The following is a 19619-nucleotide window of genomic DNA, read 5'->3' as shown; positions in this document are numbered from 1 at the left end:
GAGAGGTCTATTCTGCTAATCTTAGTAAGGGCAAAATGTGTTGAATGTGATTCTATTATTTTATCTAGAAAGCTTTAGGTATTTGTTAAATTTCCACTATTGGTCAAACAGCAAAATACAAAATACGAAATTTGTGAAAGTTTACTAACAAACACACATACACGGCCACGGCTTAGAGTTATACACAGAAAATATGAAATTAAATGCAGCGATCTCACACAAACACAAACACACACGGTTCTGTCTTAAGTTGTTTACGTATCTTTTCCACAACAAAACGAAACAAACACGCGCCAAGCTTCACAAGTGGGTCATATCCTGGTGTAAATATAGTGGTTAATCTGGAGGGGAGAGCGCGCGCGAAAGTGTCTCGTACACACAGACAAACAGACACACACACGAATAATACTGAAAAACTAAACAAAATACAATAATATATTTTTGTGCATATTTTATATTTATACCTATATCTGTGTAGACGAATCAAAAGAAAAACAAGAATGCAAGTAGCAAATCCATTAGTCATTGCTGTTGGTTGAAGAAAACGAAATTTGAAATAACACAGTCACACACACTACGGCGTAAAATTTGCGGATTGTCAAAGCGAAACTTAAAAAAAACATTTTCACTACAGAACAATTTACAAAACTGATTATTTTCTCGATTGACAAGAGTTGGATTGAAACCGTCTCACCAAAAGTACGCAAATTCATGCCGAAATCATCTGTCCACCTTCACTTTATCTTGAACCTTACTTTATACTAGCGTTCGAGACGAATTTTCAATTGTGAAGCTTCCTCAAAATTGTTAAAACTCATGTCGGAATCTAGTTTGACACTTCACCTTGAACTGCGGTATGAAGTTGGCAACCAATAGCTGTGATGTTTTTCTGGCTTTTAATTGAGTTCAGCATAATTATTTAAAAAAAATCGACACTTTTGAAATCTTGCTTAAATATTGCAACATTTGCTGACTTTTGAAAATATTTGGTATAAAAAAAAAATATTTCTAATTCCGTTGTGAAACTACTCAATTTTTCTGTCATTCTCGGATGATGTAACAACCTACTTTTTCAACCAAAAAATAACAGTGCTAAAAATCCGAACTTTACAGCACTTATGAAGGTGCTTAAAAGTAATTGTCTTCTTTTTGCTGTTTTAGAGTTGTTTTTATCAAAAAACTTTTTCATAATAACTGAAGGCTGCTCGAAAATTAGTCAAATTTATTGCAGAATCCAATGTATCACTGGGCAGCGAATGAACAATTGGGATACAATTACCGTAAAAAAACGAATTAGGGTGAAACGGGAAGGCACCGCCATGATGATAAAACGACTCAAGTTTTAAAAATCAGTTTAACGAACTTACGAAGCTCTTTTTTTTTGTTTTGCAGCCGATAAATAGGTCGATAGCAAGCAATCTGTCGAGCTCAGAAATTGATATAAGAAGGTAAACAGAAGTTGTCCAAAAACTGACGTCCCGTTTCACCTTAACAATAATCTCTGTTCAACTTCACTTCATATCGAAACAAACTTTATTTTTGCGTTTGTGATCAAAAGTACGCTGAATTTATGCCAAGCTCTAGAATTTAACTTTATCTTGAGCAGCAGTATGATCAGGGTTGCCAGCTTTGCAAAATGCAATTGTTATATTGCGCCATATTGTTTAAGGGGGGCGACTTAAATATGTTTATTTTTGTAAAGAACTTGTTAGTTGACGACTAACCTCGAATAACCTACAGCTCAGCCCAAAAATTTATATAAGTTGAACAGAATCTGTCCAAGAACTGGCGTCCCTTTTCACCTTAACAACAAAAAATTTCAACTTCACTTCACACTGAAACAAACTTTATTTTAGCGTTTGTGATGAAATGTCAGGGAACCAGAACCACGAAACCACTGAAATTCATGCCGAACTCTGGTACTTCACTTCATATTGAGCTGCGGTATGATCAGGGTTGCCAGCTCAAAATTTATAAAATCTGACCAAGAACCGAAAAAAAGTCTGGAAAATTCTCGCAGACGAAAATCTCTATCAATTATGAATTAGAAACGGGAGGTAGCATATGAATTAATTCAAAAGCTTGTAAAATTATGTTGAGTTAATTGATTTTTGGCCTCAAAAAGGTTGAATTTACATTTTGATTGAAATAAATATTTGCAAAATTTTTCGATTTTCAATTGATCTCGTTCATTTGAATCACATTTTTTTTGAAGTTGTCAGAAAATGTAAAATTGGTCGAAATTTGGCAAAGATAATGACTTAACTTGAAAAATCTGGCATTCCCTGATTTATCTGGCAACCTGGCAACCCTGGCAAATAAATAAAATAAAATAATACTGAAAAATATATCTACTCATGTTTTAAAATTGCTGAAATTTGGCCCAGAATAGTTCAAATTCATCCAACATGTCACATCGCTTCATCGTGAACTGTACTATGAACTAGCGTTCTCATGAAGTTTTTTTTCATACGGAGTTTTGTGAAAGTTTGAATGCTTTTTACAAAAGGAAATCAATTGAAAATGTGGGTTGGAGTTTGCGCAGTGCAAATAATTAAAACTTGAAATTTCATCAAAAAAAAAAACATTTTTGATAATTTTAAATATTTTTGACAAAAAAAAATGTTTTGCAGTTTCTTATTTATTGTTCAACCAACTCTTGTTTCGAGGCAATTAGTTCTAATTTTTAAAGGCAACAATTCGACTTTCAGAACCTGATATTTTTTTTCAAATTGACATGTCAAAATTAATAAAAATTTGTCGCATTTAGTTTTAACCTCCTGAAAATGATTAACAAACTTTTAAAAACAAATACGCAAGTAAAAAGGAAGAAATTTGGCAACTATTTAGACAAAAAAAAACACGAAAAAAACAAAAATCAACAAAAGTGTTAGTTAAATAAACAACAAAATCAACGGTGTACTGTGCTAATGTTTTTTAGGCTAAATACGAATAACTACAGCAAAAATTATAAACTTAATAACAAAAAAACAACTATTCTTGTGATGTTTGTAGCAAAGTTTTTATCTAAATCTTAAACAACAATACAACAAAAAAGCGCGTAGTGTGGACAACAGTAGTGCAGTTCTCTTTCGCGGTATTTCCCTCGCTGTGTTTTTCTTTTGTGTGTGCAAATGTGAAACAATTTCATAAACACAACAAGAAAAAAGAGAGAATACAAATTGCCTTATACAGAGAAGGAGGAGAAGAAGAAAAAGTAATGAACAAAAATCGTATAAATTGCTAGTTATCGAGTGACAAACACAGACATTATGATGTACTGAGTGTAATTATCGGAACAAAACAATATTCAAGCAAATCGTGTACAGTCATCCCACATATTCGGAACACCCACAAATTCGGAACACTTTTGTGGTAATTAGTCAATAGGATGCAAAATGCAACTTTTCTGCCGACCCTGCTATTTTTAGGGCCTTTATTTGGACATTATCTTGCTATTTCACTAGTGAAAGTAATACTTTTTATGCAAAAACTGCATTTCAGGACTATTTTATCCTGAGCACCAAAACACTGCCTCCAAATTGCCTGTTCCATGATTGTGGGATGTCTCCCACAATTGTGGAACACCTGATTTTAATTGATATTTTTACAAAAAAGTTATCAGACCATTCATAAAACATTACTAAGCATGAGTTTTATTGGTTTCAGAGTGCAAAGTTATTATTTTGTAAAAAATATGTACTCCTGGAGAGAAAAAAAAAGTTTGTTTACATCGTAAGAAAGAAGTGTTCCGAATTTGTGGATTTCAAGGGTCAATGTTTTTCTTTGAAAACTTGATATAAAATGTAAAAATGTAAAACCGGTCTATACATCAATCGAAAGATCGCAAGAAAAGCTTTCACGTGAAGTTAAAAGCAAATCATTATGTTCAATTATCGATTTTATATGATTTGTTGAACATTGGCCGATCCGTAATCTGTTCCGAATATGAGGGATGACTGTACGAAAGCTACTTCCTTAAACGTTTGAAAATGGCGGTGATTGAAGACGCGTTTGGTTTAGTTTTTCCTTTAATTTTTTTTCATCTTTCTATAAGTTTGTTTGTTTTAAATTGTGATTTACGGGGCTGAAACAATAAGCGGAACTAAGCAAAACAATTAACGCTACTACTCTGTGTATAAAAACATATATTTGTTAGCTGGTAAGGATTTACGTTTTTTAATCTACAAAAAAAAAATCTAGTGGGTGATGATAATTATAACACTTTTTACTATTGTTTTTTCACATTTCTCAACTGATAGGTTGAACGTTACTTGAGTTTCGTTTTTATAAAATTGTAATCGCTGAATGAGGTTGCGTAATCGAAACAGCAAATATAATCGCAGATAAACACAAACACACAAACACATACTTTTTCAATACTAACAATCAATTTAGAGAGACTGGAAATTTCTATAAATATATCGATATATTAATAAAAGGTTAGGTTTTACGTAATACTACTCTATTTTGTACGGTAAACACTGGTAAACAACAAGAACAACAAAAGTACGCAAGCTATTGTTATTCACCTTAATATTCATCGGTTGTTCAACTTTTCAATGTAATGATTAACTTTTTTACCTTTTTAATACTTGCAATTCACGCGCCACGAGAGAGAGATTAGTTTCGTTTAACTTAAAAAAAAAATCACTAAGGGATATCGCACCGGTGGGTTACCAACCGCGTTGCTATTTTTAGCCACTCCCCTTTCATTCAACTGTCACAATGTTAAATCCAAGCAACCGGTTTCGTTTCCCTTCCTTTTTTTTGCAAGTCAGTAACATTAGAACTAGTTTTTTTAGGGTAACCGTCGACAGAATACTTTCTTATTTTTTTTTTTTGCAATAATTTGACGTTTTGTAAACACACACACACTGATTTTTTGTTGGGGGGCTAACACGGAGAAAGAGCGCGCGACGTTTAGAACGTGAGCGTGAGACTGATGGGTTTTTCCAAGTAGGTTGACGTGGTTCCACACAATTTAATGCGTTTCGTTTTCACTTATGTTTGCAGTAGAAGAACGAGAGAAGGTACTCATTCAGTCATTTGATAATAAATATTAATTAAATATTAACCAACAAGTAGTGATTTATATCGTAATGATAGTTTTTTTTTCTCTTCGTTTTCTGTCGCCACAATAACAATTAATAATTATGGAAAAGTAAAGCAAACCTACAATGAACTAAAATAAACCTATATTCGCATAAGTTTTACTAAGAGACAAGCTAGTGAGGCACTAGTGAGAGAGAGACAGAAAGAAAGATGGAGAGTATCGTTTTGATCTTTGTTTTTACAAAATACAACCACAAACATATTACAAACACACACACACATAATCCACCAAACGTGCGCACTTGGTTCAATTATATTCGACTACCCGTTAGGATTAAACAAAAGTAAAACATTAGACGGTTTGTGTACGCGTGTCAGCATTCTTATTTTTCCTCTCTTACGTATGGTAAAGTTTTAATTTCTCCCCCATCCCTCCCCCTTAACAAGGCCTTATTATGAGTATATGAGTATGAATTATATATGTAATACACACACCCACACATAAACACATTTTATATGAGGACTACAAAAAATGGACAACAAAAAAAGATGAGCAGTTTCGAAAACTGAACAAAACAAAGTAATAAATTGATCAGAAAAAAATTAAGCACTTTTCGTTTGTTTTTATTATGTTAATTTTAGCCTAAGTTTTATCACACTCTCCTTTGGTTTCGCTTCGGTTGACTTGTGTTCGTTTTATTTTCTTTTTTGGTTGGTTCACTTTGGTCTTTTTTGTGTGTTTTTCCAAAAGATTGAAAATAAGCTTTCGTCGCTTAAATCAGATTGTCACACAACACTTTTTGCAGCAAATTTCCAGCAGTTTATTGAAAATCGTTAACCCTTCTCTCTGGTTAAACCTATTGCGAAAAGACTTTTTCCAAAGGGCTCTACCTTCCCCGTACGGTTCAAAGAACCTAAAACCTTGCACTTGTTGCGTGGAGTTGGCAACAGCAAAAATCTTTGCAATTATGGCCATGTCGGTAACATAACCATTTTTTTCATCATGGGTAATTCTCTACCAACTCACACGAAATTGGGAAAAGTTGCCCCGACCCCTCTTCGATTTGCGTGAAACTTTGTCCTAAGGGGTGACTTTTGTCCCTGATCACGAATCCGAGGTCCGTTTTTTATATCTCGTGACGGAGGGGCGGTACGACCCCTTCCATTTTTGAATATTCGAAAAAAGAGGTGTTTTTCAATAATTTGCAGCCTGTAAAAGTGATGACATGGAAATTTGGTGTCAAAGGGACTTTTATGTAAAATTGGACGCCCGATTTGATGGCGTACTCAAAATTTCGGAAAAACGTATATTTCATCAAAAAAAAAAAAAAACTAAAAAAGTTTTAAAAAACTCTGCCATTTTCTGTAACTGGATTTTTTGGAACATTTCATCTTAAAGGAAATTTTAAATTTTTACAGACAGGGAATTTTTAAATTTTGTGTTTTTTTGTGACTTTGCATGTTTATTTTTTGGAGTGTAATAATCATGGCCGTTCATCGTCACCCGCGAGTTGGCTGTGTGAGTTGGCGGAGAATGATCCTCATTCTAATATCTGTCACACGTTCTCAAAATGAATAGGATTTTGTTTTTTTTTTTAAATTTTGAAGCGAATAAATTCAGCCGATTGTACACGCACGTTCAAAATCACTCAGTTTTCATCAAAACCGAACCTACTCATAAATGAGTAAATGAGGCATCTGTCAGATTTGAGTGAATTTCACTCAGAATTCCACGAAAACTGAGTGATATTCACCCAGATCTGAGTGAAATTCACTCACATTTGACAGATGCCCCCTTTAATCATATATGAGTAGGTTCGGTTTTGACGAAAACTGAGTGATTTTGAACGTGCTTATAGAGTTATTTGAGAATTTTGTACCTTTTTTAAAATAGATTTATCAAAGCTCGATTATTTTATTCCTAATAAAAAAATTATCGATTATTTTGTTCCTAAAAATACAAAAACAATTTTGCCAGCGCAGGTCGGTTCCAAAGCGCCCTCTCGCGTTCTTTCATAGCGGGTTTTTTTTGGAAATCGGGAGACTCAGCGGTGAAAGCGCGTGCACTGAAAGCCCGACCATGGTAGTTTTAAGAAAATTTGCTAACAATGCTGCTTATTAAATTAACTGTGGCTTTTTGGTGAAAGTAAACGCAAATATGGTAAAATGTACCATGCTTCCACAAAATTGCATGGTATGTTTTTAGCAAAAATACGTTGGTGCGTGTTCTCAATTTTACCCTACAATATGGTAGCAACTACCATGGTTGGGTTTTCAGTGTGGTCGAGGAAAATAGTAGGAGTATGAAAGTTATAGAAAGAGAATACCCTTGTTAGGAATCACGAGACAAATGAAGATATCTTGCAAGCTTCACTGGGTTTAGTTTTCACTATCAAGGGAGCATAATGGGAATAGCGATTTGAAGGGTCTAAAGATTCATCCATCCAAATCAAATCTCATCTCGCAACTTGCATTGCCCTTCTTTCCGTCGCGAAATTGGCAGCATAAGGCATTTCCAATCTTCATCTCGTGTTTACAAAATCTCCTGCGACATTCTCCTTTTCATTCTCATTTCCGCGTTCACACTCAACAGAGTGTAGCCACAGAAGCCGCCACTAAACAAAATTTGTCAACGCAGTCTAACGGGACGTAGTGCGTGATCCGTTCCCAATCCTCCTTTCGCGTTCTTTCACGGTTTTCTGAAGAAACGGAATAATCTTCGGCGAGTGTTAGTGAACGAGGAAAATAAAAAGCGTTACATAGAGAGAGAGAGAGAGAGAGAGAGAATGCTTTTGCTGGCAACCACGAGATAAAAGAAGAGAAATCACAAGCTGTAGTGGTCGCTACACCTTCTGATACTTTGATGCAGCAATCATCAAATGATATTTTTTTTTTCTCTTTTACTTATTTACAACACTGGTTATGATTTTAGAATCAATGATTAGAAATCACCAAAATATTTTTGAAAAATTGATGTAATGTTATTGAATCAATGTTTAAAACAACCGATCGTAGATGATTTTTAATCACCTTGGGGCGATAACAAGCAGGGATGAAATTATCGCAAAAGTATATTTTTCGCTTGCAATCTTTCTTGAGAAAACAGTTCCCGAAAATCTAACGGAATAAATCAATTAAAAGAAGATTTTTTTGTTATTTTCGTTTGTTTACGAACATCGTTACAGGTCATTTTTGCGGCGCGTGACGTTACAGCTGAAAGTGTAGTGGTGAAATCGCGAGAGAGGATTGTTTTCTCTTGATGAGCGACAAAAGATTTTCTTTTGATGAAGAAATTCGTCACATCAGCGAGATTTTTTTTCAAGACAATGACGCTATGAACTATTAAATGATCCACGCACAATTTTTGTATAAATGAGCATGAGCATGAGCATGAGAGACCACCCATGGTTGTCCTTCTCCGTTGCTGAACAGGACCGTAATATCCTATCAATACAACCGACCATACGCTTGAACGATCTAATGGTGTTTCCCTTATCAACAGCATGTATGAATGCGTTGAAAAGATAAAACATCAAGATCATTAAAACTAGATCTGAAGCAAATAGGTAACAGTCATTGGCCACCAACGGCGCCCGCCATGTCAGTTTGTAGATCTCGGGGGATTGGGACGGGAATGTTAGTTAGCACAGGCTGCTACCAAGGGTGGGTTCTATACGATATCCACACCCCCACGTGTGCCGGAAAACTACTTCTACTTGGGATTTTGTTAGTGGGTAAGGGTAATGGCCAGGATTCAACATAGAGGATGATGATGCGACCCAATAATCAATAAATTTGGTTTAACCTGGCCATGGTCTTCGTTTTCTACATACACGAATGGTATTCCGGGTCTATAGGACCCAGAAATGTTTTCAGCTGCCAAAATTCGAGATTGTAACCGATTTTGGATGTCTTGACCGCAAATGAAAGGCTAGGATGTCTACTTTCTGAACCCAACCGGCAGAACCGGTTTTGGACACCGTGGCCACCGGGAACCTGCTATAACCGAAAAAAGTCCTTTTTGAGGCCCCTACTTTGAGGACCTGTATCTCCGAAACGATTGCACATAGCAGGTTGCTTCCGGTTGCATTCGACAGATAATAACCTGAATTTTAAGCCCCAGAAAAAATAATTGGTCCATAGTGGCCACCGGTTCCGGTAACCCGGAACTTCCGGAAAACTTGATTTTTGCAGTTTTTGACATAAAACCGTCACACAGACCAGTATTTTGAAATGGATTATTTTGCAAATCATTGCAGAAGGATACTACATACTACCCCTGACTGTTTGGTATCGGTTCTGGCCAACTCTGGCCAATCCGGAACCGGTTCCAGGGTACCACTAAAACGGTTCCAATAATTGTCACGCTAGAAACCCGTCATGTTGCATATCAAACTTCATGAAATTGCATGTTATGACCATCTGAGGTCATGCCGATGTCCTCTGACCTATCCTGGTCACTCCGGAACCGGTTACCGGTGGCCACTGGGGGACACTATCGGAATATGCAATGAACCCTATCATCCGACGTATCAAACTTCATGAAATTGAAAGTTATGACCATCTGAGGTCATGCCGATGTCCCCTGACCCAACCTGGTCACTCCGGAATCGGTTACCGGAGGCCACTGGGGGACACTATCGGAATATCCAATGAACCCTATCATCCGACGTATCAAATTTCCAGAAATTGAAAGTTATGACCATCTGAGGTCATGCCGATGTCCTCTGACCCATCATGGTCACTCCGGAACCAGTTACCGGAGGCCACTGGGGGACACTATCGGAATATGCAATGAACACTATCATCCGACATATCAAACTTCATGAAATTGAAAGTTATGACCATCTGAGGTCATGCCGATGTCCTCTGACCCATCCTGGTCACTCCGGAAATAGTTACCTTTGGCCACTGGGGGACACTATCGGAATATGCAATGAACCCTATCATCCGACGTATCAAACTTCATGAAATTGAAAGTTATGACCATCTGAGGTCATGCCGATGTCCCCTGACCCAACCTGGTCACTCCGGAACCGGTCACCGGTGGCCACTGAGGGACACTATCGGAATATGCAATGAACCCTATCATCCGACGTATCAAACTTCATGAAATTGAAAGTTATGACCATCTGAGGTCATGCCGATGTCCTCTGACCCATCCTGGTCACTCCGGAACCAGTTACCGGAGGCCACTGGGGGACACTATCGGAATATGCAATGAACACTATCATCCGACATATCAAACTTCATGAAATTGAAAGTTATGACCATCTGAGGTCATGCCGATGTCCTCTGACCCATCCTGGTCACTCCGGAACCGGTTACCGGTGGCCACTGAGGGACACTATCGGAATATGCAATGAACCCTATCATCCGACGTATCAAACTTCATGAAATTGAAAGTTATGACCATCTGAGGTCATGCCGATGTCTTCTGACCTAACCTGGTCCGGAACCGGTTTTCGATGGAACCGGTTACCGGTGGCCACTTGGGGACACTATCGGAATATGCAATGAACCCTATCATCCGACGTGTCAAACTTCATGAAATTGAAAGTTATGATCATCTGGGATCAAGACGATGTCCCCTGACCCAACCTGGTCACTCCGGAACCGGTTACCTGTGGCCACTTGGTGATACTCTCTGATTATGTAATAAACCCTATCATCCGACGTATCAAACTTCATGAAATTGAACATTATTACCATCTGAGGTCATGCTAACGTCCTTTGAACTTATCTGGTCACTTCGGAATCGGTTTACGATGGCCACTTGGGGACACTATCGGAATATGCTAGAAACCCTATCATCCGACATATCAAACTTCATAGAATTGAAAATTATTACTATCCCAGGTTATGCCAACATCTGTATCCTTCTATATCGCACAGCAAAAAATATGTGAATTTTGGAATGTTGAAAATTTGGATAACCACTTTTTTGAGTAATTTTACCTAAAAAATTTGTAAAAATGTGAATCTAATGAAAATTCACCAGAAACTGATAAAAAATACCCAAATCCTGATGTAATATTATACATATTTTTGACACAAAATCTTTCACCATTTTCTCATTACTATATTTTTTAATCTGGCTATCAATATCAAACTTTTTTTTCACATTGGGCATTTGTGCGACCACCTAAGAAGGCTATCTTTTGTAATGTACCCTGGTTACAGTCCATACTACAAATTACTCGTATCCATGGGATCGGTAGACGAGAGGTTATTTTGCAGACATTGTTTATCCATTTATCCGGCAGAGTAAATGTGCCGAGCTTTCTAGCTCAGTTAAACAAAAACGACAGAGGTTGTTAGGCCCCATGCCGATTTTGTGCAGGTGATATATATCAGGACAATGTCCTGTTAGAAGCCCTGCGAGTATTTGTAGTTCCCTATGGTTTAAGCCAAGATGTTTCTTGGTAATTGAAGGACTTGGAGTGATAAAAGTTTACGCTTGTCTCAATCCACGCATCTCGCCCCAGATTGAAGCAATTTGCGATTGTCCTCAATTCGTCACTTGTGCTATCTTGTAACACGTCTGCTGTAAAAAGATAGGAGATAGATAGCACACAAGCGACGAATTAGTTATTTCTTGCTTCACGGCACGTTTTGAGATTCCGAGGAACGACTCGGGATCCACGAATATGTTTGATAAGCCTAGTCTGGCAAGTTCATCAGCCATTTCAATGCCTTCAATGCCGCAGTATCCTGGTACCCAAAACAACATGCCGAGTAGCAAGTTCCAAACATGTTTGGATTCGCATTTAGAGGATTTTAACGCCAATAGTGCAGCTTAGCTATCCGAGAAAATACCGATTTTTGCGTGTCTATAATTTCTAAAATATCAAAATCAAAGGTTAGATGAAAGAGTTTCTGCACCCAAATCTCGGCAACACTCGGTTTGAGAGAAAGACGGCCTCATGAAGTTTGATATTTCGGACGATAGGGTTTCTATTCCGCATATTCCACAAGTGTACACCAGTTGCCACCGGTAACCGATTCCAAAAGCCAGATAGAGTTAGGGGATGTTAGCGTAATTACCTTAGATGTAATATTGTTCAATTTCATGTTGTTCGATATGCCGTCATTGCATATTACGATAATGTTCCCCAAAAGCCACTGGTAACCGGTCCCGGATTGGCCCTCAGTGGCCATAGGTAACCGGTTCCAGATTGATCAGGTAAGGTTAGTTTAGGTCGGCATAACCTTGGATAGAAATAATTTTTCAATTCTATGAAGTTTGATATTTCGGATGATAGGGTTTCTAGCATATTCCACAAGTTTCCCCAAGTGGCCATCGGAAACCGACACCGAAGTGACCAGATAAGTTCAAAGAACGTTAGCATGACCTCAGATGGTCATAACTTTCAATTTCATGAAGTTTGATACGTCGGATGATAGGGTTTATTACATACTCAGAGAGTGTCACCAAGTGGCCAACGGTTACCGATTCTGGAGTGACCAGATAAGTTCTGTCAGCTACGCTTCCGTCCTCCGCAAACTTTTGACGTGAAATGAAAAACCAGCTCGATCGGCAACACTGGTTGCTGCGATCGACTCACCAACGCGACACCCCTCGTAGCCGCCTGCGACGACGCAAGGAACGATCGAGAAGGTGGGAATTGGCGCGCAACGAATGCGCGCGAAACCGAGCAGAAGAAGGAGAGAAGGAGAGAGAGAAGTGGAAATTTTTCACTCCAGTTCGCGACGCGTTCAAGTAAAGACGTGTTCTTTGTAAATAGTGATCAGGAATAAAGTTTTTGTTAGGAAAAGTGAATTCCGCAAAGTGTTTTTGATCACCCGGAGAAAGCCCTTAATACAGTCCACCCGAAGATCTAGTTGGGAGATTTGGCCCCAACATTTGGCCCTTACGAGCCGGATAGACAGTGCCTATCGGTTAGTTCGTCGGAATCGGAGAATTCCGGAGTGTCGCGAGGAGTGAAGTGTCCGGAAGTCGCTAATCCCGGAGGGCGTTTCACGTGGCCCGAACAGCGTGAAAGTGACGCGGTTGTGTGGAGGTTCCAGCAACGCGCGAGACAGTGCACCGGAAGAGGTCGGATTGGCCGCCGGTAGTGGGAAGTGTGGACAGTGGTCGCGATTGGCCACCGAAGCAGAACATTGCGTGGACGGTAGCGTTGCTACTCGAGCAGAAAAAGTGAAAAAGTGTTCGGTGAAAAGAGCGTGGGCCGCCATCTTGAAAACGCCAGCAAGAGAGTGTTCGGCGAGAAGAGAGCGTGCGCCGCCATCTTGGAACCAGAAAAAGTGAAAAGTGAGCTGCATCCCGGCGGATGTGGCGTAGTTTCCTGGGGTTGAACACCGAGCCGAAAGTTGAGCCGGAAGAAAGTGAGGAATCTGAGCAGGAAGCCAGTGTTCAGAAGAAACCGGAACCGGAAGACCGTAAGCCCGTGGTGGTTCAACTTCCGCTGACTCCGAAGCAACGGCACGCGGAGAGCAAGCGGAAAATGGCGGACGAGGAAGTGCAGGCGTTGCTGAACAGGCGCGGACATGTGAAGGGCAAGCTGACGCGGGTCAGGACTGTCCTCGGCCAGCCTGGAATCCCAGCATCGCGGATCGTAGTCTGCAAGGCGAACGCTGAGAAGTACTACGGTGAGTACAACAGTCTTAACAACGATATTATGGACGCAAAGTTGACGGAAGAGCAGAAGGACGAGAACACAGCACGGTTCTTGGACTTCGAACAGCTCTACGACGAGGTGCTTGAGAAGATCGTTGAGCTCACAGCACCACCGAATCGTGTCCAAGCGGTCGTCCCTGCCGGACAGGCTGGTCAGCAGGTGATTGTCCAACAGACGCCGTTGCGAGCACCGATTCCAACGTTTGACGGCCAGTACGAGAACTGGCCAAAGTTCAAGTCGATGTTCCTTGAGCTGATGAAGAACTCGCCAGACTCGGACGCCATCAAGCTGCACTACTTGGACAAGTCTTTGGTGGGTGCGGCGACGGGCATGATCGACACGAAGACGCTTCAGGACAACAACTATGCGCACGCGTGGGAGATCCTCGAGGACCGGTACGAGAACCAACGCCTGATCATCGACATCCACATCAACGGGATCTTGCAGCTAAAAAGGATGGCGAAGAAGTCGTCAAAGGAGCTGCGAGAGCTGTACGAGGAGTGTTCGAGACACGTTGAAAACTTACGGTACCACAAGCAGGAGCTGCTGGGTGTATCGGAGTTGTTCGTCGTCAACATTCTGTCGTCTTGCTTGGATCGTGAGACACGCGAGCAGTGGGAAGCTACCGTCAAGAAGGGTGAACTCCCGAAGTATGCGCAGACGATCGAGTTCCTGAAGCAGCGGTGCGCCATCTTGGAACGGTGCGAGTTAGCTGCCCCTGCGTCGTCTGCTGCCCGGTCGGCAGTTCCCAAGGCGGTGCAGTCCTCGAAGCCATCGGCGAAGATCACCTCGGCAGCCGCGACATCCAACGAGGCGGAGTGCGATCTGTGTGACGGGTCTCACGCGAACTACAAGTGTGGCTCTTTCCGCGGCATGAGTGTTGCGGAGAGATGGTCGAAGGTGCGTGACGCGAGGCTGTGCTACAACTGCTTGCGCAAGGGTCACCGGGTGGGACAGTGTCCGTCGGACCGATCCTGCAAGTGCGGCGAGAAGCATCACAGCTTGTTGCACCAGGAGAAGAACCAGCAGCAAACCAAGCCGAAGCCAGAAGCGGCTCCGGTATCAGCGAAGGCGCCATCGGCAGTGTCATCCGCCGGCGTGAAGGCTGGTCCAAGTGGCACGGGTGCGCCGAAAGTGAACGACGAGAACGAGCAGCAGGCAACGTCGTGCTTCAGCAGCGGAGCGCTGAAGTCACCGCAGCAGGTTCTGCTGCAGACAGCGATCATCAACGTTGCGGACAAGGCCGGCAGGTTCCATCCGTGCCGCACGTTGTTGGATTCCGGTTCCCAGGCGCACATTTTGTCGGAGGCGATGGCACGGACCCTCGGCCTAACCTTCGAACAGTGTAACGTGACGGTCATTGGAGCAAACGCAGTGAAGACGCAAGCAAAGAAGGGAGTCAACCTTACCTTCTCGTCGAGGTACTGTCAGTTCCAAGACAACATCTCGTGCCTGATTTCGGACAAGCCCACGGGACGGATCCCGTCGGCAAGAATCGAGACAGCTGCTTGGCACATCCCGAGCGACGTGTTCCTGGCAGACCCGAAGTTCAGCGAGCCGCACGAGATCGACCTGGTCATGGCGTCGAACTACGTGTGGGACTTGCTGCGAACCGATCGAGTGAAACTGGCGAACGGCACCGTGACTCTGCGTGAAACCGATCTGGGCTGGATCGTGACCGGCGTGTACGACCCGTTCCAGCAGCTGAGTTGCCAAGTCGTCCACTCGAACATCACGCTGAAGGATCAGCTGAACAACGCCATTGAGAAGTTCTGGCTGGTCGAAGAACTAGCAGACAAGCAGCTGCAAACCAACGAAGAGCAAGAAGTGGAAGAGCACTTTCGCGGCACCCACGGCCGTGACGAAAGTGGCCGCTTCGTCGTCCAGTTGCCGTTCAAGGACACGGTTCTTGAGCTGGGCGACAACCGAGTCCAGGCGTTGAGGAGATTCAACCTACTGGAGCGCCGTCTGTCGCGCAACCCGGAACTCCGAGAGCAGTACACGGCGTTCGTCGAAGAGTACGAGGCGCTGGGTCACTGTAAGGAGATTTATGAGCAACAAGATCCACCAGAAGTGCGTAAGTACTACCTGCCGCACCACGCTGTGCTCAAACCGTCCAGTTCGTCCACGAAGCTGAGGGTGGTTTTCGACGCCAGCGCCAAGGCCGGCAAGTACTCCCTGAACGATGTGCTGAAGGTGGGACCGACCGTCCAGAACGACCTGTTCTCCATCGTTCTCCGGTTTCGTCGCCATCCGGTCGCTTTCACCGCCGACGTGGTGAAGATGTATCGGCAGGTGCGGGTGCATCCGAGCGATACGCCGTACCAGCGAATCTTCTGGAGGAAGAACCCGAACGAGCGCTTGCGAGTGTTTGAGCTGAACACCGTGACCTACGGAACGGCGAGCGCCCCGTTCCTCGCGACGCGGTGTCTGGTGGAGCAGGCGGAGTCGGCGAAAGGCCGGTTCCCAGCAGCCGCCAAGATCGTGATCGAGGACATGTATGTCGACGACATGCTGTCCGGAGCCAGCAGCGAGAAAGAAGCAGTGAAACTTGTGCTGGAAGTGAAGAAGATCCTGGAAGAGGGAGGTTTCCCAGTGAAAAAGTGGTGCTCTAACTCAGAGCAAGTGCTAAAGTGTGTGCCTGAAGAAGATCGGGAGAAGCCGAAACCGATCGAAGAATACAGTGCGAACGAAGCCATCAAGGCTCTGGGTGTCCTGTGGGACCCACGCGAGGATGAGTTTCGTTTTGTGAACTGTTTGGAAGAGTGCGACGACAAACCAGTCTCGAAGACGAAGGTGTTTTCGGACATTCTAAAAGTGTTTGACCCACTGGGCTTCGTAGCCCCAGTCATCGTGCTGGCCAAAGTGTTTATGCAGAAGTTGTGGGCCAGCAAGATGGACTGGGCTACCGAACTAAACGAAGAGCTTCTGTTTGAGTGGTTCGAGATTCGAGAGTCTCTAACAGCGCTGAACGATATTCGTGTGCCGCGATGCGTCGTGGTGCCCAACACGGTTCTGCACGAGCTGCACGGGTTCGCTGACGCGTCGACCGTTGCCTACGGGGCCAACGTCTACCTGCGGTGCGTCCGCGGGAATGGGTCGGCCGAGGCCAACCTGCTGTGCGCGAAATCCCGAGTGGCTCCGCTGAAGAAGCTGTCCGTGCCGAACCTGGAGCTGTGTGCAGCGCTGTTGCTTGCGCGGCTCGTCGTGAAGGTCATCGAAACGCTGGATCTGGAGCTGTCCGCTATCGAGCTGTATTCGGACAGCCAGATTGTGCTCGCATGGCTGAAGAAAGATCCGAATCTACTGGAGATCTTCGTGCGCAACCGCGTCATCCAGATCCTCAACCTCACAGGTAAGTTCCGATGGAATTACGTGAGGTCGGCCGACAATCCGGCAGACATCGTCTCTCGAGGGATGAGACCCACACTCTTGAGTCGGTGTCCGAAGTGGTGGAAGGGGCTTCTACCGCTGACGAGCGCTGCCTACGTTCCTGAAGAACCCCCCGAACTCGAGGACGACGAGCTGCCAGGGCTGGTAGCCATCGTCTACAAAGTCACCGTCGTCGAGGAGATGCCGGTGTTCAAACGGTTCGGCGAGTTCCGGAAACTCCAGCGCGTGATCTGCTACGTGCGCAGATTCGTCCAGAACTGCAGGAACAAGAAGTCTGGACAACCAAGGACAACGTGCGCCTACGTGACAGTTCCTGAAACGAGAGCGGCGTTAAAGTCCATCATCTGGTCGATTCAAATGGCAGCCTTACCAGATGAGTTTTATCTAGCGAAGACCGAACAAACATCCAGCCAGCTCGCGAGCCTGGCACCAATCGTCGACGAGGACGGTCTGCTGAGAGTCGGCGGACGTCTGGAACATTCGAGCCTCCCGTACGAGGCCAAGCATCCCGTGATCCTGCCTCGTCATCACGTGACTACGTTGCTGGTCCGAGCGCTGCATGTGGAGAACCTGCATGTCGGCCCCTCCGGACTCCTGGCCATCGTTCGACAGCAGTACTGGCCGCTGAAGGCGCGCAACGTAGTGCGCGACGTGACCCGCAAGTGCCTGCAGTGTTTCAAGGCCAACCCACGCAGGATTGAACAGTTCATGGGACAGCTTCCGGCGGAACGAGTGAACGTTGCTGCCCCCTTCGAATACACCGGCGTGGACTACGCTGGACCTGTGACGGTGAAACAAGGCAAGTACAGACCCAAACTTACCAAAGCCTACATCGCCGTGTTCGTATGCCTGGTCACCAAGAACATCCATCTGGAATTGGTGTCAGACTTGACAACCGATGCCTTCTTGGCCGCCCTGGATCGCTTCGTCAACCGACGAGGCATGGTGCGCAAGATCTTCTCCGACAACGCGACGAATTTCGTCGGGGCGTCACGATCTTTGCGCGAAATGCACGAGCTCTTCAAGCAGGACCTTCTGAAGGGCGGAATCCAAGATTTGCTCGTGCCCAAAGCCATCGAGTGGAGCTTCATCCCGCCCAGGGCTCCCAACTTCGGCGGATTGTGGGAGGCGGGCGTGAAGAGCGTCAAGACACACCTGAAACGAACGCTGCAGAACGCGGTGCTCACCTTTGAAGAATTCGCAACCATCTTGACGCACGTTGAAGCGGTCTTGAACTCTCGGCCGCTCTTCAGCTTGTCGGACAGCCCAGGAGATCCTCTTCCGATAACTCCGGCGCATCTTCAACTCGGCAGGCCGCTGCGTCCTGTCGCCAAGCCCTCCCGCAGCGGTGTCGCGGACAACCGTCTGAACCGCTGGGAGTACCTGGACAAGCTTCGTGAGGACTTCTGGGGCCGCTGGTCCAGAGAGTACCTGACAAGTCTGCAGAACCGTGCGAAGTGGACCAAGAAATCGCACAACCTGCAGCCCGGAATGCTGGTCCTCCTCGTCGAGGACAACCTTCCGTCGCAGACCTGGAAGGTCGGCATCATCGTCGAGACTTACCCCGGAATGGACGCGCTGGTGCGTGTCGTGGACGTGAAGACCGGTTCTGGAGCCGTCTGCAAGCGGTCGGTTTCTAAACTGGCACCCTTGCCGACCGTGGACAACGACCGGCTTCTGGAGCGCTTCGTTGCTTCAGATTAGCTGGAATGCAGCCGCGGGGGAGAATGTCAGCTACGCTTCCGTCCTCCGCAAACTTTTGACGTGAAATGAAAAACCAGCTCGATCGGCAACACTGGTTGCTGCGATCGACTCACCAACGCGACACCCCTCGTAGCCGCCTGCGACGACGCAAGGAACGATCGAGAAGGTGGGAATTGGCGCGCAACGAATGCGCGCGAAACCGAGCAGAAGAAGGAGAGAAGGAGAGAGAGAAGTGGAAATTTTTCACTCCAGTTCGCGACGCGTTCAAGTAAAGACGTGTTCTTTGTAAATAGTGATCAGGAATAAAGTTTTTGTTAGGAAAAGTGAATTCCGCAAAGTGTTTTTGATCACCCGGAGAAAGCCCTTAATACAGTCCACCCGAAGATCTAGTTGGGAGATTTGGCCCCAACAAGTTCAAAGGACGTTAGCATGACCTCAGATGGTAAGAATGTTCAATTTCATGAAGTTTGATACGTCGGATGACAGGGTTCATTGCATATTCCGATAGTGTCCCCAAGTGGCCACAGGCGACCGGTTCCGGAGTTAGGTAATAAGACATCGGCATGACCTCAGATGGTCATAACTTGCAATTTCATGAAGTTTGATACGTCGGATGATAGGGTTCATTGCATATTCCGATAGTGTCTCAGTGGCCACCGGTAACCGGTTCCGGAGTGACCAGGTTGGGTCAGGGGACATCGGCATGACCTCAGATGGTCATAACTTAAATTTCATGAAGTTTGATACGTCGGATGATAGGGTTCATTGCATATTCCGATAGTGTCCCTCAGTGGCCACCGGTGACCGGTTCCGGAGTGACCAGGT

The 19619-nt window shown here is 44.2% G+C and overlaps 1 protein-coding gene across 1 annotated transcript; it reads left to right on the top strand.

Moving 5' to 3' along the window:
• The first annotated feature begins 13349 nt into the window (after positions 1 to 13349).
• LOC120418989 (uncharacterized) lies at positions 13350 to 18794 on the top strand. The gene has a single exon (XM_039581535.1). The coding sequence runs from the start codon at positions 13350 to 13352 to the stop codon at positions 18792 to 18794; it is 5445 nt and encodes a 1814-aa protein (XP_039437469.1).
• Positions 18795 to 19619: the final 825 nt, after the last annotated feature.

Source organism: Culex pipiens, chromosome 3 (assembly GCF_016801865.2).
Source record: "Culex pipiens pallens isolate TS chromosome 3, TS_CPP_V2, whole genome shotgun sequence".
NCBI classification, from domain to species: Eukaryota; Metazoa; Arthropoda; class Insecta; order Diptera; family Culicidae; genus Culex; species Culex pipiens.
This window is presented reverse-complemented; position numbering and strand designations above follow the sequence as displayed.